The sequence below is a fragment of the Syzygium oleosum genome, unplaced genomic scaffold, assembly GCF_021117445.2.
Source record: "Syzygium oleosum isolate NSW1041296 unplaced genomic scaffold, Sole_v2.1 Sole_v2.09, whole genome shotgun sequence".
NCBI lineage: Eukaryota > Viridiplantae > Streptophyta > Magnoliopsida > Myrtales > Myrtaceae > Syzygium > Syzygium oleosum.
Genome location: NW_026607493.1, coordinates 5,811,948 through 5,833,115, shown reverse-complemented (window position 1 = coordinate 5,833,115; position 21,168 = coordinate 5,811,948). Strand labels below are relative to the sequence as shown.

General features: G+C 41.3%; 3 protein-coding genes across 8 annotated transcripts; 1 reads left to right on the top strand and 2 right to left on the bottom strand.

The window, feature by feature from the left end:
- Positions 1 to 5,341: 5,341 nt before the first annotated feature.
- Positions 5,342 to 8,996, bottom strand: LOC115673718 (uncharacterized). Of its 4 annotated transcripts, none has more exons than XM_056314994.1 (7): positions 8,825 to 8,991; positions 8,586 to 8,719; positions 8,107 to 8,207; positions 7,175 to 7,244; positions 5,929 to 5,956; positions 5,772 to 5,829; positions 5,342 to 5,651 (listed from the first exon to the last, which is right to left on the bottom strand). In XM_056314994.1, the coding sequence occupies exons 1-7, from the start codon at positions 8,835 to 8,837 to the stop codon at positions 5,549 to 5,551; spliced, it is 507 nt and encodes a 168-aa protein (XP_056170969.1). In that variant the 5' UTR covers positions 8,838 to 8,991; the 3' UTR covers positions 5,342 to 5,548. The 4 variants fall into 4 exon arrangements, with proteins under 4 accessions (XP_056170969.1, XP_030451829.1, XP_056170970.1 ...); XM_030595969.2 differs by having other exon boundaries at positions 8,625 to 8,719; positions 8,825 to 8,989; XM_056314995.1 differs by lacking the exon at positions 7,175 to 7,244 and having other exon boundaries at positions 8,825 to 8,996.
- A 2,600-nt stretch (positions 8,997 to 11,596) lies between these two features.
- On the top strand, positions 11,597 to 14,284 carry LOC115673721 (actin-depolymerizing factor-like). Its single transcript, XM_030595975.2, has 3 exons — positions 11,597 to 11,784; positions 12,795 to 13,060; positions 13,843 to 14,284. Exons 1-3 carry the CDS (start codon positions 11,761 to 11,763, stop codon positions 13,991 to 13,993), a joined length of 441 nt encoding a protein of 146 aa, XP_030451835.1. The 5' UTR covers positions 11,597 to 11,760; the 3' UTR covers positions 13,994 to 14,284.
- Positions 14,285 to 15,665: 1,381 nt separating this feature from the next.
- On the bottom strand, positions 15,666 to 18,988 carry LOC115673379 (inorganic phosphate transporter 1-4-like). 3 transcript variants are annotated; one of them, XM_030595529.2, is made up of 2 exons: positions 18,840 to 18,988; positions 15,666 to 17,672 (listed from the first exon to the last, which is right to left on the bottom strand). In XM_030595529.2, the coding sequence occupies exon 2, from the start codon at positions 17,615 to 17,617 to the stop codon at positions 15,965 to 15,967; it is 1,653 nt and encodes a 550-aa protein (XP_030451389.1). In that variant the 5' UTR covers positions 17,618 to 17,672; positions 18,840 to 18,988; the 3' UTR covers positions 15,666 to 15,964. The 3 variants fall into 3 exon arrangements, with proteins under 3 accessions (XP_030451389.1, XP_056170669.1, XP_056170668.1); XM_056314694.1 differs by lacking the exon at positions 18,840 to 18,988 and adding an exon at positions 17,918 to 18,372; XM_056314693.1 differs by lacking the exon at positions 18,840 to 18,988 and adding an exon at positions 17,923 to 18,371.
- Between the last annotated feature and the right edge of the window lie 2,180 nt (positions 18,989 to 21,168).

Below are 21,168 nucleotides of genomic sequence, written 5' to 3'. Positions count from 1 at the left end.
GTTATGAATTGGTGCAAAATCTCAGAGGTAAGAGTGGCCACAAGGAAAGTGTTAGAAGTCATGTTTGAGGTGACAATAGTGGCACAAAAATTTTCAAGTAATCATTTCTGTAGAAGACTTTGTAGAAGCTTCCAATAAAAATTATTTTCCGCAACAACAATCGCCACTTTGAAATCCTTTCTTATATATGAACATAAAATAGCAAACAGGCAAAAACATCAAACATACTTTTCTCTAGGTGAGAAATACTTATTTTGTTCAAGGTGTACAATTATTTATTTAATAGGAATTGAAAATACAAAAAGCTTATTTTGAAAATCCTTAAATTTGACAATCTAGGTGAGGCCAAGTCTAACTTCGTACCCACCACCACCAAAGAAAGCCATGCCACTTTCTACGAAGGAAATGGGCATCTAATCCCGTCCTAGTCCAAATCCCCAAAATTCAACGAATTAGATTGGACTCCAATACACATTGCAAGCGAATGATGAGAGAAGACCAAGTCCTTTTTGCTAATTTTAATCTTAACTCCAATTTTTCCCACAGCTTAGCTTTTAATCCAATAATTAGAAAGTTTAATATATTTTTTTAATTATCGTGCTCTCCCTGACCGAGTGGGGTCTCTCTCTCTCTCTTTCATTTCTCATGAGAAAGTTGGGAAAATTACCAAAAAAGTCCTAAACCTTTTGCAATTGTGCCAATTCAGTCCTAAACCTTTTTTTTTTGGCCATTTCAGTCCTAAATCTTTTACAATTGTGCCAATTCAGTCTATCCGGCCACTTTTGGCTGGCCGGCGCTGACGTGGACGCCTACCGGCTGACGTAGCATTATTTTAATATTTTTTTCCTTCTTCCCCTGGCCGGACCGGCCAGGGGGAGGCTCGCCGGCGAGGTGACCTCGCCGGCCATGGCGAGGCCGACCTCGCCGGCCATGGGAGAGGTTGACCTTGCCCAGCCATGGTGAGGTCGAGCTTGCCGGCCATGGGCGAGGTCGACCTCGCCGGCCATGAAGCTCGCCCGGCGACGGCGAGGTCTCTCCAGATCTGGGCGAGGCCTCGCCGTCGCCCATGGCCGACGAGCTCGACCTCGCCATGGCAGGCGAGGTCGGCCTCGCCGGCGAGCCTCCCCCTGGCCGGTTCGGCCAGGGGGAAGAAGGAAAAAAAAAAGGAAAAAATATTAAAATAATGCCACGTCAGCCGGCCGGCGTCCACGTCAGTGCCGGCCGGCCAAAAGTGGCCGGATGGACTGAATTGGCACAATTGTAAAAGGTTTAGGATTGAAATGGCAAAAAAAAAAGGTTTATGACTGAATTGGCACAATTGCGAAAGGTTTAGGACTTTTTTGGTAATTTTCCCTGAGAAAGTTCATACCTTTGAAGTGAAGCCACTTACTTATGTTAAGCAAGACCTAATTACTCCCACGTTTATTCTGTTGGCGGGGGCATATCCGTATGCATTGGTCACAAAAGAAGAATCATTTCCTCGCCAAAAACATATTGAAAAGATAAATTCTTCTTGAGTGTTCGAGTTACATAGTTTTGAGCTCGAGTTTAGTATGGAAAAGAAACCTTTTTTAAGATAATCCCAATCATGCCTGGGACTGGAAGAGGCATTTCGTTTCTCCGTCACCAATCATTACCGGTGCCCTTCCCTTAAACCCTTTGAGCTAGTCGGGGAGAAATTATCCAATTTGTCTTGATCTTATCGTACGAATGTCCAGTCAGTCATAAACTTTCCAATTTTACTAATTTAGTCCTAAATTTTTTGCGCGAAATTCTAATATAACTAATCTGGCTAGTTTTCGCCAGAATATCATTGACGCGGCGGTGCGCCACGGTCGGAGATGATTGGACCGCCACATTAGCGATTTTTCTGGCAAAAATTTGTCAGAAGGACTGCATTGAAATTTCGCTTAAATGTTTATGACTAATTTGCCGAGATTGGAAAGTTCATGACTGAATTGACATCCGTACAATAAGTTTAGGATTGATTGGGTAATTTTCCTGAGTTAGTTGGTTCCCGAAATTTCAACCCTTGCTAGGCCTTTACCAACACGATGTAGATGACGCATGCGTTTCGAGCTTTCCTTAAACCTTACATTGACGAATGAAGAGAAATGTCGAGGCGCGTCACTCTCTAATGGCTTAAATTTATACAATGTGAAAGTATTCTCCTTCTTAGCTTTAGGGTTTTGAAATTAACATGCCGGGCTTACAAAAAATCACATCATGTGCCACTATTCTCACCCAAGTCAAATGGATCTTAACCACCACCACCACCACCACCAACACCACCGTCACATCCCACATCTTTGAACCCTGCTCGAGGTTTTCATAAATATATGAGGCAACCTTTTGGAAGGAGAGCTGCATATGTCTTCCCTGTGCGACTTCTCTTCGCCAAGGTTTTGAATTTGTGGTGGCTTTCATAAAGGTTGGTGAACAAACCGAAGATCTTGCCTTTACACGTCTATCTCTCTCTCGATCTCGATCTCGATATGATCATGATCGTTTACGAGATTTGGTGGCAAGATCAAATCCATCCGACGTCCCACTTTCTCACCCGACTTTCACTACGTAACTAGTGGTCATTCGTTCGTCATTTATGCAAAAGCTAGTAACTGAAGACTAAAAGAAATCAACTTTGTTAGCGCATGCGATGTCCTTTCGCTACATCATCTTCCAGAGGGATTGTTGCTAGAGGCCCCCTCCACACGTTAACTAATTAAAAGTAATCAGTACTTGCACATGACGCCACGTATCTAAATTGATCGCACTCCCTCGTAAATTTTCTTAGGCACTTCGAAAGCACACATGCATCGCTTGTCTTATTCACATGCTGTTTATGAAACCCTACTTTATTATGTATCTGCTAAAGATTGCCATGACAAGGTAGTGGACTTTTGGTATGGAAAATTGTCCAAAAAGTCCTAAATTTATTATACGGCAATCAATTTAGTCATAAACTTTTTAATTTGGCTATTTTATTCCTAAACCTTTTGGCAATTTGCCAATATAGTCATCCTAGTTAATTTTGAACAAAAATCGCTGACGTTAATGATTTTTATAAAAAAAAATTTCAAATTTTCTGAATATTTTCCCTTTTTTTTCCTTTCCTTTTTTTTTTTTTTTTTTTTTCTATTTTCCAAGCCTCACCAGTGAAGGGAAATAGAAAAAAAAGAAAAAGGAAAGGAAAGGAAAGAAACGAAAAGGAAAAAATTTAGAAATTTTTTAAAAAAAATTACGAAAATTGTTCATGTTAGCGGTAGCATATCATATAGAACTGTCAACATTCATGTTAATAATTTTTAGCTAAAATTAATCAGAAAGACTACATTGGCAAATTGCCAAAAGATTTAAAATTAAATTGCTCAAATTGAAAAGTTTATGATTGAATTGACCGCCATACAATACAATAGGGTTAGGATTTTTTGGACAAATATCCCATTTTTATTATGTTAAGGATTCATTGTCACAATTCTTCAATAAATGAAATATGGTCACAATTTCTTTTTTGCTTTTCTTTGGCCAATTAAGATAATTACCAATTGATGACGTCTTGGTGAGGACAGGTTCCACTAACCAATAAAGTAGCAGACTAGGCGGCCTATATATCGCAAACTTGTTTTGAAAAAGGAAAGATCCCACTTTTGTATTTATGCGATCTTGGCTTTAAGAGATTTTATTCAATCACGATATATTCAAGTACAAAATTGTTCGACAAAAAAAAAGTACAAGATTGAGTGTGTGAATATATAATAATAATAGTAACTAAGACTGTATGCCCGGTTGTGGGATTTCTTTTATTTTTTTTATATAAGTTGATCGCGAGATTTCATTTAAAAAAAACGATAGACTTACTAAATTAGTTTATAATAACGGTTTGATAAGTAATGACTCATACTACTATTGATTGTTGAATATTAACCCACGTGTTTGAAAGGTCTGCTCACAATTTGACATATTAATTTCGCAAATCAATCGTAGTAAATCTGACCATACTCGTCATTTATATATAAATCACATGAGATGATGTCCATAAACTCTTATATTTTCAAATGCGGATCCATCCATTCGTTATATTTTTGCTAATTTTAGTTTATGGAATTTTCTGTTTCAGATAAAAAATAAAGTGTCATTTAATTTGTTTTTTCTTATATATAGTAGAGCAAGAGATAAAACTAATGAAATCTTCATAAATAGACATGCATCGGATAAATCCCAAGAATGTGTGTATTACATTGTAGAGTGAATAAACTCCAACCATTCCCAAGCTGAAATTTCTCTCCCATTTACTGCTCCAGACCACCAATGAGTTCTTCACATAAATAGAAAATGTCAAAAAAAACAAAGAACTCTTACTTTATATAAGAACACGTACTATACATTTCCAAAATGCTCAAGCACAAGATCAAAAAACTATACTTTGCAGATCATAAAAACGTTCAGGACAAAGATCAAGATGGCCATGAGCAAGAAGACGGTCGCCGCGATTCTCATGGCAGCGGCGTTGCTGTTGGCCTTCGCCGCCACCCCCGGCGAAGCGCTCTCGGAGTGCGGAAAACACTGCATGCCGGTGTGCCTCAAAGAAGGTGCCACCATCTCTGCATGTAGCAAAGCATGTGAACAGTATTGTCGCCAAGTTGATGGAAACCCAGGAGGCTGGAATCTCGACGAGGCCAACTTTCATGTATAAAGTTGCATCATCCTCGCGTCTAATCAATTATAATGTCAGATGGTAGATTAATGTGGTAGGCTCGAGTAATGAGAGCATGGAAAGTGCCGAGGGATTTGCACCTTTCTTTCAGCGTCTACTAGTCTATGTTACCTTGTGATTCGATCTGATTCATGCAGAGGCTCTTGTACAAGGATCATCTTGGTTTTTCTGCTCTTGTATTTGATTATTTGTCCTGATAATGATGAGGACCAAATGTCTTTCTTTCTACGGCTAACATACGTACTATCGATGTCTTGTGTTCTAGCTGTTACATTTGAAAGACGAATACAATGATTCGTCAGATGGGAAGAGAACTATTCTTGATCTCATCAAATTTTCACCCACCTGAAATCCTTTTTGAATTGACTTGCACTTCTGGGAACTCAGGTGAAATCATCAAATGGTGGATTGGCATTAGTCCTGTAAGACGGTTGTGATTGCAGAAGAATCCACAATAACAATACGTGATAATCTCGATACACTTGCTGATGGTAAAGAATTCACGCTCTAAGAGCCCTTGAACCGAACACTGATCGGTCCCATCCACATTAAGAATGGAAAAGAATATATGTGCAGCCAGCTAATCTTGCCAAAAGGATTCACGAACCTCAATTACAATAAACAACAGAAGAGGAAATAATATGCATTTGCCAAGAAAGAGGAGCTCTACATATTCAGATGGCGTTCCCATCAACTTCAGCTTCCATTTGTATTTAGAAATTATAGAAGGGGGTAAAAAAAACCAAAAGAATATATCTGCAAGAACAAATTTACATAAAACTATGGTTTCGAAAAACCTCTATAAAGACAGGTTAAATGCTGGAGCATGGAAATCTAGGACGTCAAATCAGGATCATCTTCATAGTCAAAATCTTGTTCAGCAGCCCTGTTTTTCTTTGCATCTCTTGGTGTTGGTCTTCCCTTCTTTGGTTTTCCCCTATAATGACAGTTCAACCAATTATTACAGACATAAGAGATTAGAGACCATTAAAGCAACGAGAGCCCAGACGGCCTCCATATTCTGTTAGCCACAAAGAGAATGAAACATAGTACTTACTGCCCATTGGCATATATACCCCCCTTAGATCTCCCAGCTCCAAGATCTGATCGCCCATCTGAAAAAGATAAAAGGAAAAAAGAAGAGAGCATAGAAAAGGGTTCAAGGATAGAGCTCAAAGAAGAATAATTGTCTCGTAAAGATCAATGTAACTCACCATCTCTTCCCCCTGCAAGCTCTTCAGCCTTCGAAAAAAACAGAGGACAATACCATAAGAATCAGCCAAATCTCATTCTATGAATGGCATCCTCAAACTTCAACAGCTTACAGTACATTAAGGGTCTTAAAAGAGTAGACATTTGTTGAACTATCAACAATCTTCTCACGGTTGATTTATTAGAAGAACCATGAATTTGTAAGTAGTAAAATCTTGTTTAAGGAGGGACAAAGTCATTATAATAGATATCATTAGCACAGAGTCTCACAAAAAAATTCAATTTCTGTTTTTCTTCTTTTAGATTCTTCTCGAGAAAGATAATATTGCTGCTGCAGGTACCATGAGACAATAACAAATCTTTTCCACCAATACCACAAGCACCAACATTCAAGTGACCCACAACACAATAACAAAGCAGCAATTGAAAAGCCAAAAAAAAAAATGTTTGGAGGTCCTTGTTAGAAAAGTATTTTGTTCACGGTGCAACCCGGGATTGGAAGTTTAAATTAGGTTGGGCTGCGAGACACCTTAGAGGCAAATTATTCCATGTCCTAACATTAAAGCTTTTTATGAAACGCCTTCTCTGTCTATTCTGGAAAGAAAGATATTTGAAGCTTCATATCATCCGTCTGTTTCTGCCTCTTTAAAGCAGATTCTGTATGTGGTTAAGTGGAAGATGTTGATGAAGAAAAATCTTCAATCTCATGGAGCTAGTGACATGATTGAAACTTATGTCTGAATGTTGACATTCTTTTCAAAGTGTAATGAGGGGCTTGTAGCAGGTAGTAGTTCCCTTGCTTAGTTTTACGGAAGGAGTGAGCTTACTAATCTGAAAAAAGGGGGCAACCATATTAAGTGTCACATTCAAGTTCCACTAGACAATGAGTTATTGTCAATGTACGTATTATGTTGGTGCACCCCATATGGGTACCCATGCCGCATTAACACAGCATGCACTCCGTTGCTTCCTCGAACTGAGTTCAAGAGCTCCTAACTTTAACTGACAAACAACAAATTAGCAAATTATGTATGACCAAATTTCTCAAGAATACACTTGACTACAACTTATCGAACTTGAATGTGTAGATTTGAACTATACAATCAGGGTGTAAACTGCCTCAAGGACCCCTTCCACAATGGCTTCCATTCCCATTTCCATAAAACACACGACTGATCGTCAACCACAGATTTGCATAAAAGACCGAAATTCAGAAGGATGCGGAAACTGCCATTATAGAATACATACAGCTGGTGAGGTGACTGAAGACAAAGAGAAAAGCCTGTCTTCAGGCTGAAATTTCCTCGAGCGCTTCAAGCTGTAGAATACACGAGTACGATAAGCATGCATTAATGACACTACATTCAACCAGTGCATACAGATTATCAAATGCCTTAATAAACCACAAATGTAAGTTGTCTGATGCATCTAAAGTTGTTGCTATGAAGCATTACCTTGTATTAGCAGAAAAAGAAATGCATTACTATGTGCACACTCAATTCTAAGGTGCTCTTCTGCTAATGGCCATAAACGCATTTGGCCTGTATTTCTGAATCTCTCCCTCAGCGGGATGAAACAATTTACAAGTGAATATCCAATTGATTCCTTAGGAAGCACACTGTCCACATTTATTGACATTCTTAGATGCTACTCAACTCGAGGGATGGAGACTTGACATTTTCATCTACAATGCAACAATCCTATTCTAAAAAGTTCCCTATTCCTTTTTTCCGAGTCTGATACACCACAAAAGTTTTCAGCTTATTAAGTGTACAAGGGTATTGCAGGCAATAGTGTCTGGTGAGACAAACAGAACAAACAAGTCTCTCACCCAGTTGACCATTAAAGCCTAAGAGAATGATCCACAATCTGTAGGGCGTAAAATACCCATAAGCAATACAGTCCATGGAGAAAAGCTGATTCTAATTTTGTATTCTTATTTCACTCCGGGCAAACCTAATATTCAAGATGATAACAACATAATTCCCATGTTGGAGTGATATCTAATAATCAGAATATGTGACAGTTTCTTCATTAAAGATAACCAATACAGCATTCCACTCAAACTGTTACAAATTCAGATAAAACCATACACAAGTCATGAATTGAGAAATGGGGCGGAGTTCCGCATATGGAGGGTATATAAAAGAGAGTTTGAGAACAACATCAAGTAACCGTACAGGGCTGTACTCTTAGATGCAGAAAGAAACCCTTCAAAACCTTTCAGCACATTCCCACATTGACTCGGGTCCTGCAAATAACTTGTCTCCATCTCATATACCTGAAAAAAAGAAAATCGAGAACTTCATTGCCGGAGAAACAAACGGTCATTACATAACAGGGTCAAAAGCCAGACAAAACACTAAGCTACCAGATTATGTTCTTCTCAGCAGCAGATTATCAACGATAGAAGACATACTACTTAGCTTCACAGCTAAGACAAAAAGCAAGAGACTTAACCATTTGAAGTCCACTTTTCTAAGCAATGCATCAACAATGCTAACAATTCTGCTATCTAGATCAAGCCGATGCAGAGCCCGAAACTAACTCAAACCCATTTCACAACTCGCGGCATCATAGCGGAATTACAAATGCGAAACACCCTCTCAACAATACCAATCAACAAAGAAAGAAAGGGAACGGTCGGATCAATACGGACGGGTTTAAACAAAGAGGGGCATGCCGAGAGATGAAGGACCTGCTTCTCGATGCTGCGGAGTTCTTCGTGAAGCTTGGCTCTCTTGCCCAGGAGAGACGACAACATCGCCGGGGGATTAGACGGGAGCCTTTGCCCTGAAAATCAAGAACCAGAGCAGCAAGTTTTCGCCGGGAAAATCTCCGGACGTCGAGATCCCAAGAATCGAAAGACGCAATTCAAATTCAAAAAGTGACCTTTACCTTCGGAATCCATGTCCTTCGCCGGGACAATTCGGAAACGGACGGGATTCAAACTCGGAAGCGAAACCTAATTGACTCGATTGATGATGGAAAAGGGGGCATTTCATGAACTCCGAGCCCTAGGTTATGATTAGAACCCTAGCCAAAAAATTGTCAAAAAAGAGGGATTTTGATTTCAACGTAACGATTACGCTCGATCTTGAACCCGCCAAAATTTGGAAACGGGCCGGGTCGGTTTAACTTCGGAGAAGCCGAACCAAACCCGCTATTGGATCAAACTTTTGGACTTTTAAATGATCTAATTGAATTTTTTAGGTATCGATAATTTTCTTTAATCCCGGTGTAGCGATGGTAAACGGGTTGGGCTAACTCGGTTTGCAAGGGGCTGCGGCGGCTTGCCAGGTGTGTCGCCCGCCTCAAGCCCTGTGACGAGCTGGCTTGGCCCATTTAGCATCGACCCTCCCTTTTGAAGGTTTCCTCCCCCTCCTCCTTCCGGATGATCATTTTACCTCGAAATCGACTTAACTGAAAATCGATCCTAGGCTAGATTCGCAGGGGTCGAGAAGTTGACCATTTCTCCAATTTCCCCGATTGAACTAGCTTAGCTGCACACCCTTAATTCCCGCTCCCACCTCGCCCCACCGCCATAAGTAATAGTGACATTTCATTTTTGGGTAGACCGCACCTTTTTTTAAGGATAAAACGTATAACCGTGCACAATCTCTTTCTCCCTAATCCCATATTACCAAAAGGTCTTATTGAATCGAAATCCAAGCGATGGATTTTGTGTAGATGTAGACAGGCTTGCGCCTTTGTATTGTTGTGAAAAGCTATGTAATTTAATGTCGATTTTTTTTCGTGCTATGGTTTTTATGCGGCGAATAGGGGGGAGATGTGACATGGGATGATGGACTTGGATTTGGAAAGCCGGGGGGAAACAATGATGGCCGTTTGCCCTTTTGACGAGGAGACGTTTGGGGCCTTTTCTTTTATCTTTTCTCATTATTAAATTGCAAGGGAAGGGAAGATATGATGAGATTGAGATTCATTGTTCAAAAAGGGAAAAGAGAAGGACAAGGATTGAAATGAATACAAAAAGTCCCAAGAAAAAGAGAAACCCTCCCCTGTCACGGAAGCAAAAATCTCTTAGCGTGCGGGGGACGCACCGACCCATCCCTTCCTCTCTTTTTGTCTCGTCTCACTTGCCATTCTATCGCTTCTTACATTGGTTTTAGTTTTCCTTTACTATTTTTTTCTTTCTAGAAAAGGCCCGGCTTCAAATCCCGATTTGAAATTTTCTTCATTTTTTTTTCTCTCTCTCAATGTCGATGTTAGTACTCTTAACATGATATGGTTTAATCAACGCGTACCATACTTGGAACCTGATAACCGGATTGATAAGAATCTGTCCGGTAAATATGCATGATAGGTTCCAGGTTGAAATCTGTTTCGACGGATAGGTTCACAAGTTTTTGTATTTTTCTTGATTTATGTCTTCGCGCGATCCTGCGATATTCCATGGAATACCACAGGATCACCAGTTTTTGTATCACTAATCTGAACTTCTATTATATGACTCAGACTTTTATTTCGTTAATTTTTCATAGTTTTCGTATGTCTAATTATAAGTTGTGCTCAGTGGATTGTAGAAGCAAGTTATGATAATTAAAGATGACGATTCACTGTAATCTTTCAATAAATAATAAAAGTAGAACCCGGATAGATCATAGGACCGACCTGAACTGAAACTTGTGAAATGGTATGTTTCAAGTTCCAAAGTCCAGGTTCCAAAAAAATGAGGAACTTGTTCTAAGAAGCGGGTTCCACCTATATGAAACCTAAAATCGCTCATCCCTAACGAGTCTGGTTTTTTTCTTTTTTTTTCCCGAAATATCGAGAATCGACATTACTAGATACGGAGAGATTTACATGTTTTGAGGCGGATTTCACCACGTCATCCCAAGACCTAGTGTTTTGCCTTTGGGATGATTGTTGCTTCCCTCTTGGAAAGGGAAGTCCAGCATGCATCCAACTCCAACCTATCCATGACCCCAATCCTTGACTTCTTTTTTGTTTATTTTTTTCGGAAAATTATTTTAGATGCTTCGGAAAACGCCCTTAAGTCCATTTAACACGATTTGAATATTACGAATTAATCTCTTTTTTCCATTCACGAACATAACATTTCGCTTAAATATGAACATTTGACGTTGTACAATCTGTCTTATTTTCGTCCCCGCACTGATAGATGAGCGGGTCCCGTAACTCTCCTCGTCGTACAATCCGAATCTCCTCCTTAGCACGACGTTCTCTCCTCTGTTTTTCCCTCCACCTCTCGCCACCCCACGAGGAAAAGGTTGGAAAGTATGTGACTTGTGTTTCATCTGTTCTCTATTTTCCAAATACATTATAGCAATTAGCTTTTCTGTGCGCTAAACGTATTTAATGTGAAGAGAGCTTTTTTAACTGGTGTCTCGGAAAATGATGAAATGCACGTGGAACTCGGGAAGACGGTAGTTTGAATCTAATGAACTTTCCTTTTCAAATAAAGGGCAAAAGCCACCAAAGACCTTAAATTATACCCGCCGTGACATATTTACCATAAATATTTTTCTATCACTATACCTATGCCACTCTAAATGAAATAAGAACGGTGTTATTTTGGCTGAAAAATTTATCAAACGAAACCTTGATGGATTTTATTTTTTATTTTTTGGGTTTTTCCTTTGCAGATAAATAAGTACTCAACTCTGTTCCCAAGTCTCTTTTATTGTCTGTTGCCTCCACAGAAAATGGTTTAGAAAAGAGAGAGAAAAGAAGGCTGGTCCTCTCCTTATTAGAACGAGTCTTTAACATCTGAGAGGCACGCCCATCCTCTGTTGTTTCTTCATCGATTCCAACTCTGCATCTGCAACCTGCGGTATTCTCAGCCTGCCATGTCTTTCAGATGGCTAAGTCGGGTATCTCTCTCTCCCTCTCTCTCCCTCTCTCTGCAATCATCCTTCTTTTCTTTTGGCGATTCTTTGTCGAACCCTGACGCGCTTTGCGTTGCTCGTTTGAGTTCTTTACCAAAGTTCGGATTCTGATTGTGAGCGATGATGATATAGTTGTTTACCTGAAAAGGGTCTCCTTAGAACAGCCTGGATTTTCACGGACGGTGTATTTGTTCTGCTTATTCGCCTCTGGTTTTTGCACTTGTGAGTTGTGAGCAGCACTAGAGTGAATGATGATTTCGTTTGTTCACGGATAATTTACATGATCATCGAGGACATGTCAATCGCTGCTTTAATTTGCTCAAAGATTTTCACTTCTGCGCACAAATATACTCTGATAACATCGTGCCTGATATTTGGATCGCTAAGCATACTTGTGGAGAAGATTGCTTTTGAAATCGGCGGAACTTATGGCTGTCTACTGCTTCTTTGCTTAATCGCAATCTGTATACTTAACCGTGGAATAACAAGGATACTCTGGCTGTATTTTCTTCTCGGGAAAATGCAAAAGACATCCCTTAGACTATGAAAATGTTTGGCTGGATTCTATGAGTTTAAGATTGCCATGCATTGTTGTTCACCCTTCGGAATGTTGGAAGTTATAACCATCGAAAGGTCATTTCCAAGAAGGAAATTAATTGATGGTTCGGCCCACTTTGATCGTTTTCCATTAGCCTAATGCTGTGCAGGTGGTTCATGTCATTTTGAGCGGCAATTCAGTGGCTGCATTTGACTTATTTCAAACTTCGCCTTATTGTTCCCATATTCCACCTTGTCCTCGGCTATTATACAATTAGACGATGCTTTGTAGTTTTCTGTAACATAAGTATGCAATTATAATTAGAAGCATCATAGCATAATGGGGCTTCTGTGTGCGGAACTCTGGTTTAGATCTTCCTCTAGAGAGGAACTTCGAGTTGTTTGAATTACCTCATTTGAAACCTTGAGTCAGGAGTTTTTATATTCCCCTTACCCAGGGAAATGCTTCATCTGGCATGGGTGTATCTGATCATAGCAAGAGCACTTTCATGGATCTAAAGAGGAAGAGAGTCCATCGCTATGTGATTTTCAAGATTGACGAGATAAAAAAGGAGGTTGTGGTTGAGAAGACCGGTGGCCCAGCTGAAAGCTATGAGGATTTCGCAGCTGCACTCCCTGAGAATGATTGCCGTTATGCCGTTTATGATTACGACTTTGTGACTTCTGATAACTGCCAAAAGAGCAAGATATTCTTCATTGCCTGGTTAGTCTAAATGCACTTTATAACTTTAATATTTCATTCTGGTTTAGCGATCTCCTCAGAAGTCCTTGACTTGCAAAACGAAAACTCGAAGTAGAAAAGTGGGCATTCATCATCTAATGTGTCTGGCAAGTATAGTCTTTGTAGCTCTCATAATGATTCTCTAGTTCACCGACAGCAATATGGATATCACTCTTTTGACTGAACAATGCAGCGCAAATGAAGAACTTCCTTCTCCCTCATGTATTAATTTCTAGCAGTTGTTCAGCATCTCAAACTAAGCAATGTGAGAATGTTCAATTTGTTCAGAAGTCATGAAGGTGATGCCTGAATGTTAGCAAACGAAAAATGGGAAACATTAAGCTCACCTGTCAGTTTGTCGATCTGCGTATTGTCATTACTATTTGATACTGTTTTCAGCTGGAGTAAAAGAAGGCACTACTTAGCCATTACTTTGGCCTACTATAGTGGGAAGTATCATGGCACCACTATCTGCTCATTAAATATTGGGTGATGCAAGCGAACTGAAACCACAGTAGTCATCTGGATTGCTTTAAAGTCGTACTAGAACATCTATCCATGAATCCTTTAGTCTCATTCCTTTATGGGCATTTGTTGAGGACATATTTTGTGTCACTGATCTTGCCTATTTTATGTTCTGGAAAGCTTATCAAGTTTTCTAGCTCTCTTGATGATGCTAGCGATCTAGTACCTAGAATTTTTTGTTCTGGATTAATGTCTTCATGATATATCACGAGGGTTTGTTTAACAGCAACATTGATTAGGTCTCCCTCAACATCACGTATACGTGCCAAGATGCTCTATGCCACCTCCAGAGAGAGATTCAGACGGGATCTGGACGGTGTTCATTACGAGATTCAGGCTACTGACCCCACAGAAATGGATCTTGAAGTGCTTAAAGAGCGTGCTAATTGATATACCATCTTACAGGTTAAACATTGACGATTCTCTGTTGTCCCAAAGAATGATGCATTGCCTGACTACATCGGATATTCGATATTCTTCATTTAGTGCCTGGAAAATCTGTAAATAGTACAGGATGTTGCTACAATTGACGACCACAATATGAGGCTTTGTTATGATCAGCTCGTAAGGCATATCTGCTTTAACTTTTACCTTCTTGTATTTCTGGGATAACAGCAATTGCTAAGTAGCTGGTATTCTCTCAGAATTACTTATATGCTATGGTTGCGGAACTTACCTTAAGTTTGACTTGTAAATGATTTTTTTGTTTTCATTTCCTTACTTTAGGCAGAGAAGCGCATCGATCCCTTCAATAAATGGTCTCGCAATTTATAAGTTTATCCTTGTCTCAGAAGTATCTTTTGATGTAATTTGAGTTGGTCTTCTTCCTTACTGATCTATCGTAAAAGGTGTTTCCAATTTCAGCTCTAGAAATGCTGTGTAACTTCAATTTCACTTGCGTTTTGGGTAGTGTATAAGGACACATTATGGATTCTTGTTGATTCTCTTTGAAGTGTTTCAATCCACACTTGACAAATTGTCGTTAGCCCTTTAAGTGGGGAGAATTGCAGAGGATCTCTCTTCTCCCGATTTTAAATTAAACCTTATCATTTGATCTCCCGCTAACCAATTATAAAATAAAACGAGTTTTGAAATTTAACCACTTTGCTTTTTTCTTCTGGGCTGGTGAGCTTTCTTTATCTCTTACTGTCACTGCCTCGTGCTCCACCGAGTGGTCCCTCAATCTGCATTGTGAGAACTAGTAGTGTTCATGTTCTTCATGGCATTGACAATACTTAAGTAGCATATTGTCCATGTAGAAGAGCTCCACTAGTTTTATTCGTGGACAGTCAATGAACCAATTTCCGAAAGGAATAGATTAATTGCGGGGAATGATTCTATTAGGGGACAAAGCGATGATTAAGATATGTTGGTGAATACCAATTGTAACAATCGCAGCTGTAGTGCCATATCATCTTTGCTGTCATTTGGTGGTGTTCTTTTGATTTTCGCATAATGTAGCAAAGCATGTGTTACCATAGCATAGCAAGAAGTATCTCAATATGAGAAGAGTATTCCGAAAGAAATGCTACATTCCTCTCCCGATATAAGTAAATGAATAAGAAGCAAAATTCATGTCGGTAGTATCTCGCTGCCTGTGTCGCTTCCTCTGCATCCTTAAAACATTGTATTCACCTCGAGAGTTCTGCAGCTGTGGTCGGAATCACATTCCCAGAAGTGTTGAACTGCATTCGACGCATCCTGTTCTAGGAAATTGAGTCGTCTATGCAACTGTAAATAATTCTTCAATGAATCTGCTTCTTGTTTTAGTGAATTTCTTATCCGAAAAGACATGCTACACTTCTCTGACAGATGAATCTGAGAAACAGAGTTTCTATGAGGATTTCTTCCGATAGTTCTAAGAGAAGAAGCTTTACCGTAGAAATTTCGTCAGAAGTTCTTGCATTTTCAAGACATGCAGAGCTCTTAAACTTCTCAGCCAGGCTAATCTGCATTGTGTGATGTCAGTGAAAGATGTGCTCTGTTTTTACAGTTTCCTGATGTTTTGATTACCCGAGAATTTCATGGAACCACACCGACCCAACAAACAAAAAGCGTTCGGTTCTGGAGAAACTAGATCATCTTGTTTGCACTGGTAAGAAATTGACAATTCATGTCTCACTACAAACGCAGAAATCGCATCAGATAGTGAGAAGGATGCAGCAGTACAACCATCTTATACTCCTGGAGTCGTGGATATCTGCTACAAATTGAGGTGATTATAAAACCCAGGGATTGAAACTGAGAGAGAGGGAATTCAAGCCCACTAACTCGGTAGCTAATAAAAAGAAAACCAGCCTTCAGCTGACCTACTCGGAGACGGACTAGAGAAGACATGTCGGAATCCGCCAGACGGGGCATCTAAAGAACCGGAACTGTCCTACTACTATAAGCCTGCTGCTGCTGATGCTCCAATGCCTGCTTTGCCTCGACTTCATCCTCGAGCTCGCCTGACATCTGCTCCAGGGACTTACCCTTTGACTCTGGCACCAAAAACGTGAACAGCAGCCCGAAGAAGTTGACTCCCCCGAGCACGATGAGGGCGTTCCTGATTCCAATTCCTGCAGGGTACCCTGCATCTGCCTTGGCCTTGTCTTGGTTCTGAGCCAAGTACAGGAACCCGAACGCCCCAATGATGGCACCGAGCTTCCCGGATGCTGCTGAAATACCGTGGCAAGTGGACCTGAACCGGGCTGGGAAGATCTCGGCCGGCACGACAAATGTGGTGGCGTTGGGTCCAAAGTTGGCGAAGAAGAAAGTGAGGGAGTAGATCACCACGAAGCCAATGTGGTTCTCCTTGTGAGTCCAGTGATCATAAGGTATCGCAAGGGCAAACATGAAGACCGTCATGAAAAAAAACCCCATCAGCTGGATGGCGAACCGCCCCATCCTGTCGATCAAAGCCACCGTGAACCAATACCCTGGCACAGTGCTGCACAAGGCGATGAGCGTCTGAGCCCGCGCAATCCTGTACACCTCCTCGATCGCGTTCATGGTCTTTGCTGGGGGAAGCCACCCAACGGCGCTGAAGATGTCCTTCTGGAACAGATTCTGGCTATAGAACGCGATGTCGAGTAGGAACCATGTGCTCGTAGTTCCAAGCAAGTGAAGCCCGTGGCGGCGTACGAACTGCCTAGAGAACAAGCCATATAAGCCAGTGGACCGATCCTCAGCTGCCAGCCCTGGCAGCGGCTTCTCGGCATTCTGCTGTTCTGCCTCCATATCGATGTTCAGAACCTTGGACATGTCGGCAGCTGCCTGCTTCATGTTCTTTGCTACGAGGGCGGTGTAACGGGGAGTTTCGGGCATCTTCATCCTCCAGTAGTAGGTGAGTCCGGCCGGAAGTGCCCCCACCATCACAATGATCCTCCAAACAAAGTCGGCCTCGGGGACAGTTGAGCTGATTGGGTTTACCTCGTAAGCTGGGCTGGTGAACCGAGCGTTGAAGGCGGACGAAATGATGATTGCGAACACACCGCCTGCCAATATCCCGAACCCCTGCATCGCGAAAACCGCGGCGATGAAGGCCCCTCTAGTCTTCTTGTTGGAATATTCAGACATAATAGTTGCAGAGAGCGGGTAGTCGCCTCCGATGCCAAATCCTAGCCAGAACCGGAAGAAGCAGAGCGTTGCCATGATGGACTTCGGCTCGCGGCCAAAGGACAAGCCCGAAGCAATTGAGCATATCACCATGAGCATCAGTGTCATGCCGTAGACTTTCTTCCTTCCCAATTTGTCGCCAAGCCAGCCGAAGAAGAGCTGGCCGGACAAGGTCCCGCAGAAGGCCACGCCGTTTACAGCTGCGGACACATTTGGAGGCAAAGTTCCGGGCTTCGCCGCGCCGTCCACGTGATAGTATATCCGACCGAGCAACTTGGTCACAAGGGATACGCAGAAGAGGTCGTACGCGTCCGTGAAGAAGCCCATACCGGCGATGATGATCGCCGTGAAATGGTACCATTGAGTCTTAGCGACGTCTAGCGCGTTCAGAACTTGTACTTGTTCACCGGCCATGTCGAGTTAGCCTCCTCACAAGCCAAATTAATGACCTCTATCTTCTCTCTCCAATCTGCAAAACGGTATAACATTAGGATAACCAATGATGATCTATGTCATGATCTAAATTAACCGTTTCAATATGATCAATGTGAAGAGCTATGTCGAAAGCACAGAGGATGATCGAGGCAATATCGAACAGAACAACAAGCGGTATGTGCCGTTTTCATCTTACAAGCAAAGGGACCACCTCAGACAGAAAACACCCTCAGAACTACCATGTATTCTTAGACAAAATGATCATTTATGGAGAAATACTTGACCGGTTTTCTTTCCACGCGGAACTTGGTAGATTCAGCAGAAGTTCCCACTTTCCTCGTTCTTCATTAGCTTCGTGTTCTTCCGGGGAAGGGAAGGAAGATGAGTGAAATGATACGGATATGACGAAGTCCCCAATTCAAACACTGGTGTTTATATGTCCACAAAGGGTCTCGTGGACCATTGAGGAAAAGGTCAAGGAATAGACAAAAAATGATCGAACTCTCTCTAATCCACATGAAACTAACCAACCTCCGAGAGTGTCGGAGACAAACGGAGGCACTAGCCACATTGTTCTGAAGCAGCAAAACCGGAGCAGGAACATTCAGGTGCGTTAATATGGATATGATTGTCTTGGACAAGTTTGACTAATGACCACGAACCAAGAGTCTAAAAAGAGACGCACACATGTATATGGCAACTTCAAGAGAAAATCTTGAGAACCCATGTTGGGATTATATGTAATGATGAAGCGCGCCAATTTGAACTAAGGTTTAGTACATAATTGAGAACAATTCTAATGTCTAACATCTCCGGCTAGGCAGCTACAAGAAATTCATTCTTATGACCCGCCGACATGCATGACGGCATGACCACCCATGCACGCACGCACGAGATGCACACTTGGACGTTTACCGGATTGAATGATAATGAAGTATATGTTCATATCATACTCGCAAAAAGCTACCATGCAATTCAATATATATCCAATGACGTACCAAATATATCCATCGAGATCAATTTTCCATTGATTTGAAGAAAAAGAGGCCGAAGACATGGAAAGAGCGTAAAGTTTATTTTTGTAATTTCATTCTAGAATCTTTCACGTCGATCGTAACAAGTGAAAAAATAAATACATATGAGAATTTTTTACTAGGACAAGAGTAGAGAAAGAGAGAAGAAAGGTGGTCCTCTTGCTCACCTTATGTATCTTTCTGTTTTTCTTTTTTGCCGTTTTGCGAAAATCGAGGATGATAGTGATGGAGAAGGCAGGAGACAAGAGAGACAAGCGACAAGAGACGAGAGATATGTCGAAGATTTTTATGTAGTGTTGGGTGAGTTTGGGATATTATGCTACGGAGATGTGAGGTCCAATTTATATAACGTTGGAATTGAGGAGGGTCCAATCCGATGAAAGGAATCTGCCGTCGGTATATTCGCTCCCTCCTTTTGGCCAGTCCATTACGGCGGCGTTGCGCCTCCTTCCTGTCTCCAACAAAGTGCGCATTTTCAAGAATTTCAAGTTAGTGAACTTTTGGTGTCTGTATGATCTTGATATGTCGCTTGAATTAAGCTTTAATCTTGTCCAAATTAAGGTGAATGTAATGATACTAATGGAACGAGGTCCAACATGCGCTTGCCTCCATTTTCTCTCGCCTTTGGAAGGGAACTATTGGCGGGCTAAGAACGAAAAGGCTCCTTTCGATTCTCTTTCGCTTTTACTTTACTCGTGTCCGTTCGAATGAGACGTATGATTTTCTTTTAAGAAACGCGCGCATCAACATGATACGTAGTATTGTTCTGCGAAATGTTTTCTCGATGCGTTTATACCTGAGGACAATTCCTTAGATAGTTTAGCAAGTGACAGACCACATGCATGCAAAATTTAATTGAACGAATGCTACATATATTAAGACCGGTTTATGAAAAAAAAATTAATTTGTGAGATAATGTGATGAACTGTAAAGTGTGCCTGGTACTGTTGATTTTATTTTGCCTCCCACCCAAAAAAAAGAAAGTCAAAGCTAATGAGCCCGATTATTTGAATGATTAGTTAATTTGAGAATAGTCGTGAGAAAATATAAATCCACTGAAATCAGATTCTTTGACCTCGAATTACGTGGCCCGCACATATTACCGACGGCACTTTGGAAAAGGAGGAATTGAAGTGGGATTTAGTTGACCTCTCTACCTCACGTGGAGACATCGAATGTTTCACTTTCTGGCCCTAGACAGGCCACTTCTATTACTACCCACATGGCAAAAGAATGACGAGGGACCCATAATCAACATGATTATGTCTTAAACCGCGTAGTCAACCTGACAAAATGGGTCCAAATCCCATTTATGAACCCATATTTATTTTTTGAACAAAAAAAAAAATCATATTTGTTTAAGCGGGTCGCATCTTATTTCTCTGATAAGCTATAATGAGTTTTAGAAATGAGATGCCAAAATATATGGGTCTTAAATGAGTATGGTTTGAACCTATTTTCAATGAAATGCCCGGCTCACTTCTCTCTTCTTCTTCACTTACTCGAATGATGCGACTCGTGGTCTCACTTCTTAGACAATCTTCTCTCTCCCTCTTTGGCTGCCGCAAAATGCAGGTGGTGACGCGCCTTGCAAGGTGGCGGAGGAGCGGAGAGGAGGTGGCACATGTCGTAGCGGTCGTTGGAGAGGGAGTGTCAGTCAACCAAGGCGTCTGGCAAGTTCACAAACATCGCCATGGGGTCGTCGTCAAAGAGGAGCGTGCTGCATCCGACCACCTCTAAATCCATGATGACATTTTCTCAGTCGTCGGACTTAGAGAGAGAGAGAGAGAGAGAGAGAGAGAGAGAGAGAGAGAGAGAGAGAGAGAGATGTAGAAGGAAAGAGGAATTTTTTCGCTTCGCCGATTCGTTCGTCGAGTGCATCTACAAACGCAATGTGATCGGAGCTAGTTAGTTAGGGTTTATATCCGACCCGAAAGACCAAATCTGCAAAAGCAATGTTTCGATTTGGGTGGTCAAGGAGGCTGGCGATGGTGAGGCAATACTTCTTGTCGAGACGAACGCCCAGTTCATGACGTAAATGTGCCAAAGGGCTTAATACGTGTAAATCTCCAACCGCTTCTGGTGCTTGTCGGAGATGTCCGAGTTTGGATCGCTGCTTGCTCCCATTATCCTGTTGGATTTGGATCCGAGTCGGACGGCTCAATTTGAGCTCTGTGAGCATGAGCAATCATAGTGCCGAAGGAGCCGTGGCGAAGGACGGGGCGGCGATGCCCCCATTACATACCTGGTGGAGGAAGAGCGATTGTCTGTTTGTTATTAATTTTCATTATTTTAAATTTGTAATTGCTTTATTGACATAGTTTAAAAAATGTGAGTTATGTGGGTGGGTTTGGGTTGGGTATGGGTATATAGAAAATAAATGGGTCAACGTGAGTTAAATGCGTGAATTTGGGTTGAACCCATTTACGACCCACCTATACCCAACCTAACCTGACCCACCCAAACCCAACCTAACCCGACCCATTTGCCACCTCT

What these genes read in the sequence shown, in the direction of transcription:
- LOC115673718 (XM_056314994.1), bottom strand. An exon ending in CTTCAGTCACCTCACCAGCT is followed by an intron (nt 5,957 to 7,174) that starts GTATGTATTCTA and finishes TTTTTTTCGAAG; the next exon opens with GCTGAAGAGCTTGCAGGGGG. An exon ending in GGTATATATGCCAATGGGCA is followed by an intron (nt 5,652 to 5,771) that starts GTAAGTACTATG and finishes CTGTCATTATAG; the next exon opens with GGGAAAACCAAAGAAGGGAA.
- LOC115673721 (XM_030595975.2), top strand. Translation starts at nt 11,761, where the DNA reads ATGTCTTTCAGATGGCTAAGTCGG. An exon ending in CTTTCAGATGGCTAAGTCGG is followed by an intron (nt 11,785 to 12,794) that starts GTATCTCTCTCT and finishes CCCCTTACCCAG; the next exon opens with GGAAATGCTTCATCTGGCAT. An exon ending in AAGATATTCTTCATTGCCTG is followed by an intron (nt 13,061 to 13,842) that starts GTTAGTCTAAAT and finishes AACATTGATTAG; the next exon opens with GTCTCCCTCAACATCACGTA.
- LOC115673379 (XM_030595529.2), bottom strand. Translation starts at nt 17,617, where the DNA reads ATGGCCGGTGAACAAGTACAAGTTCTGAACGCGCTAGACGTCGCTAAG.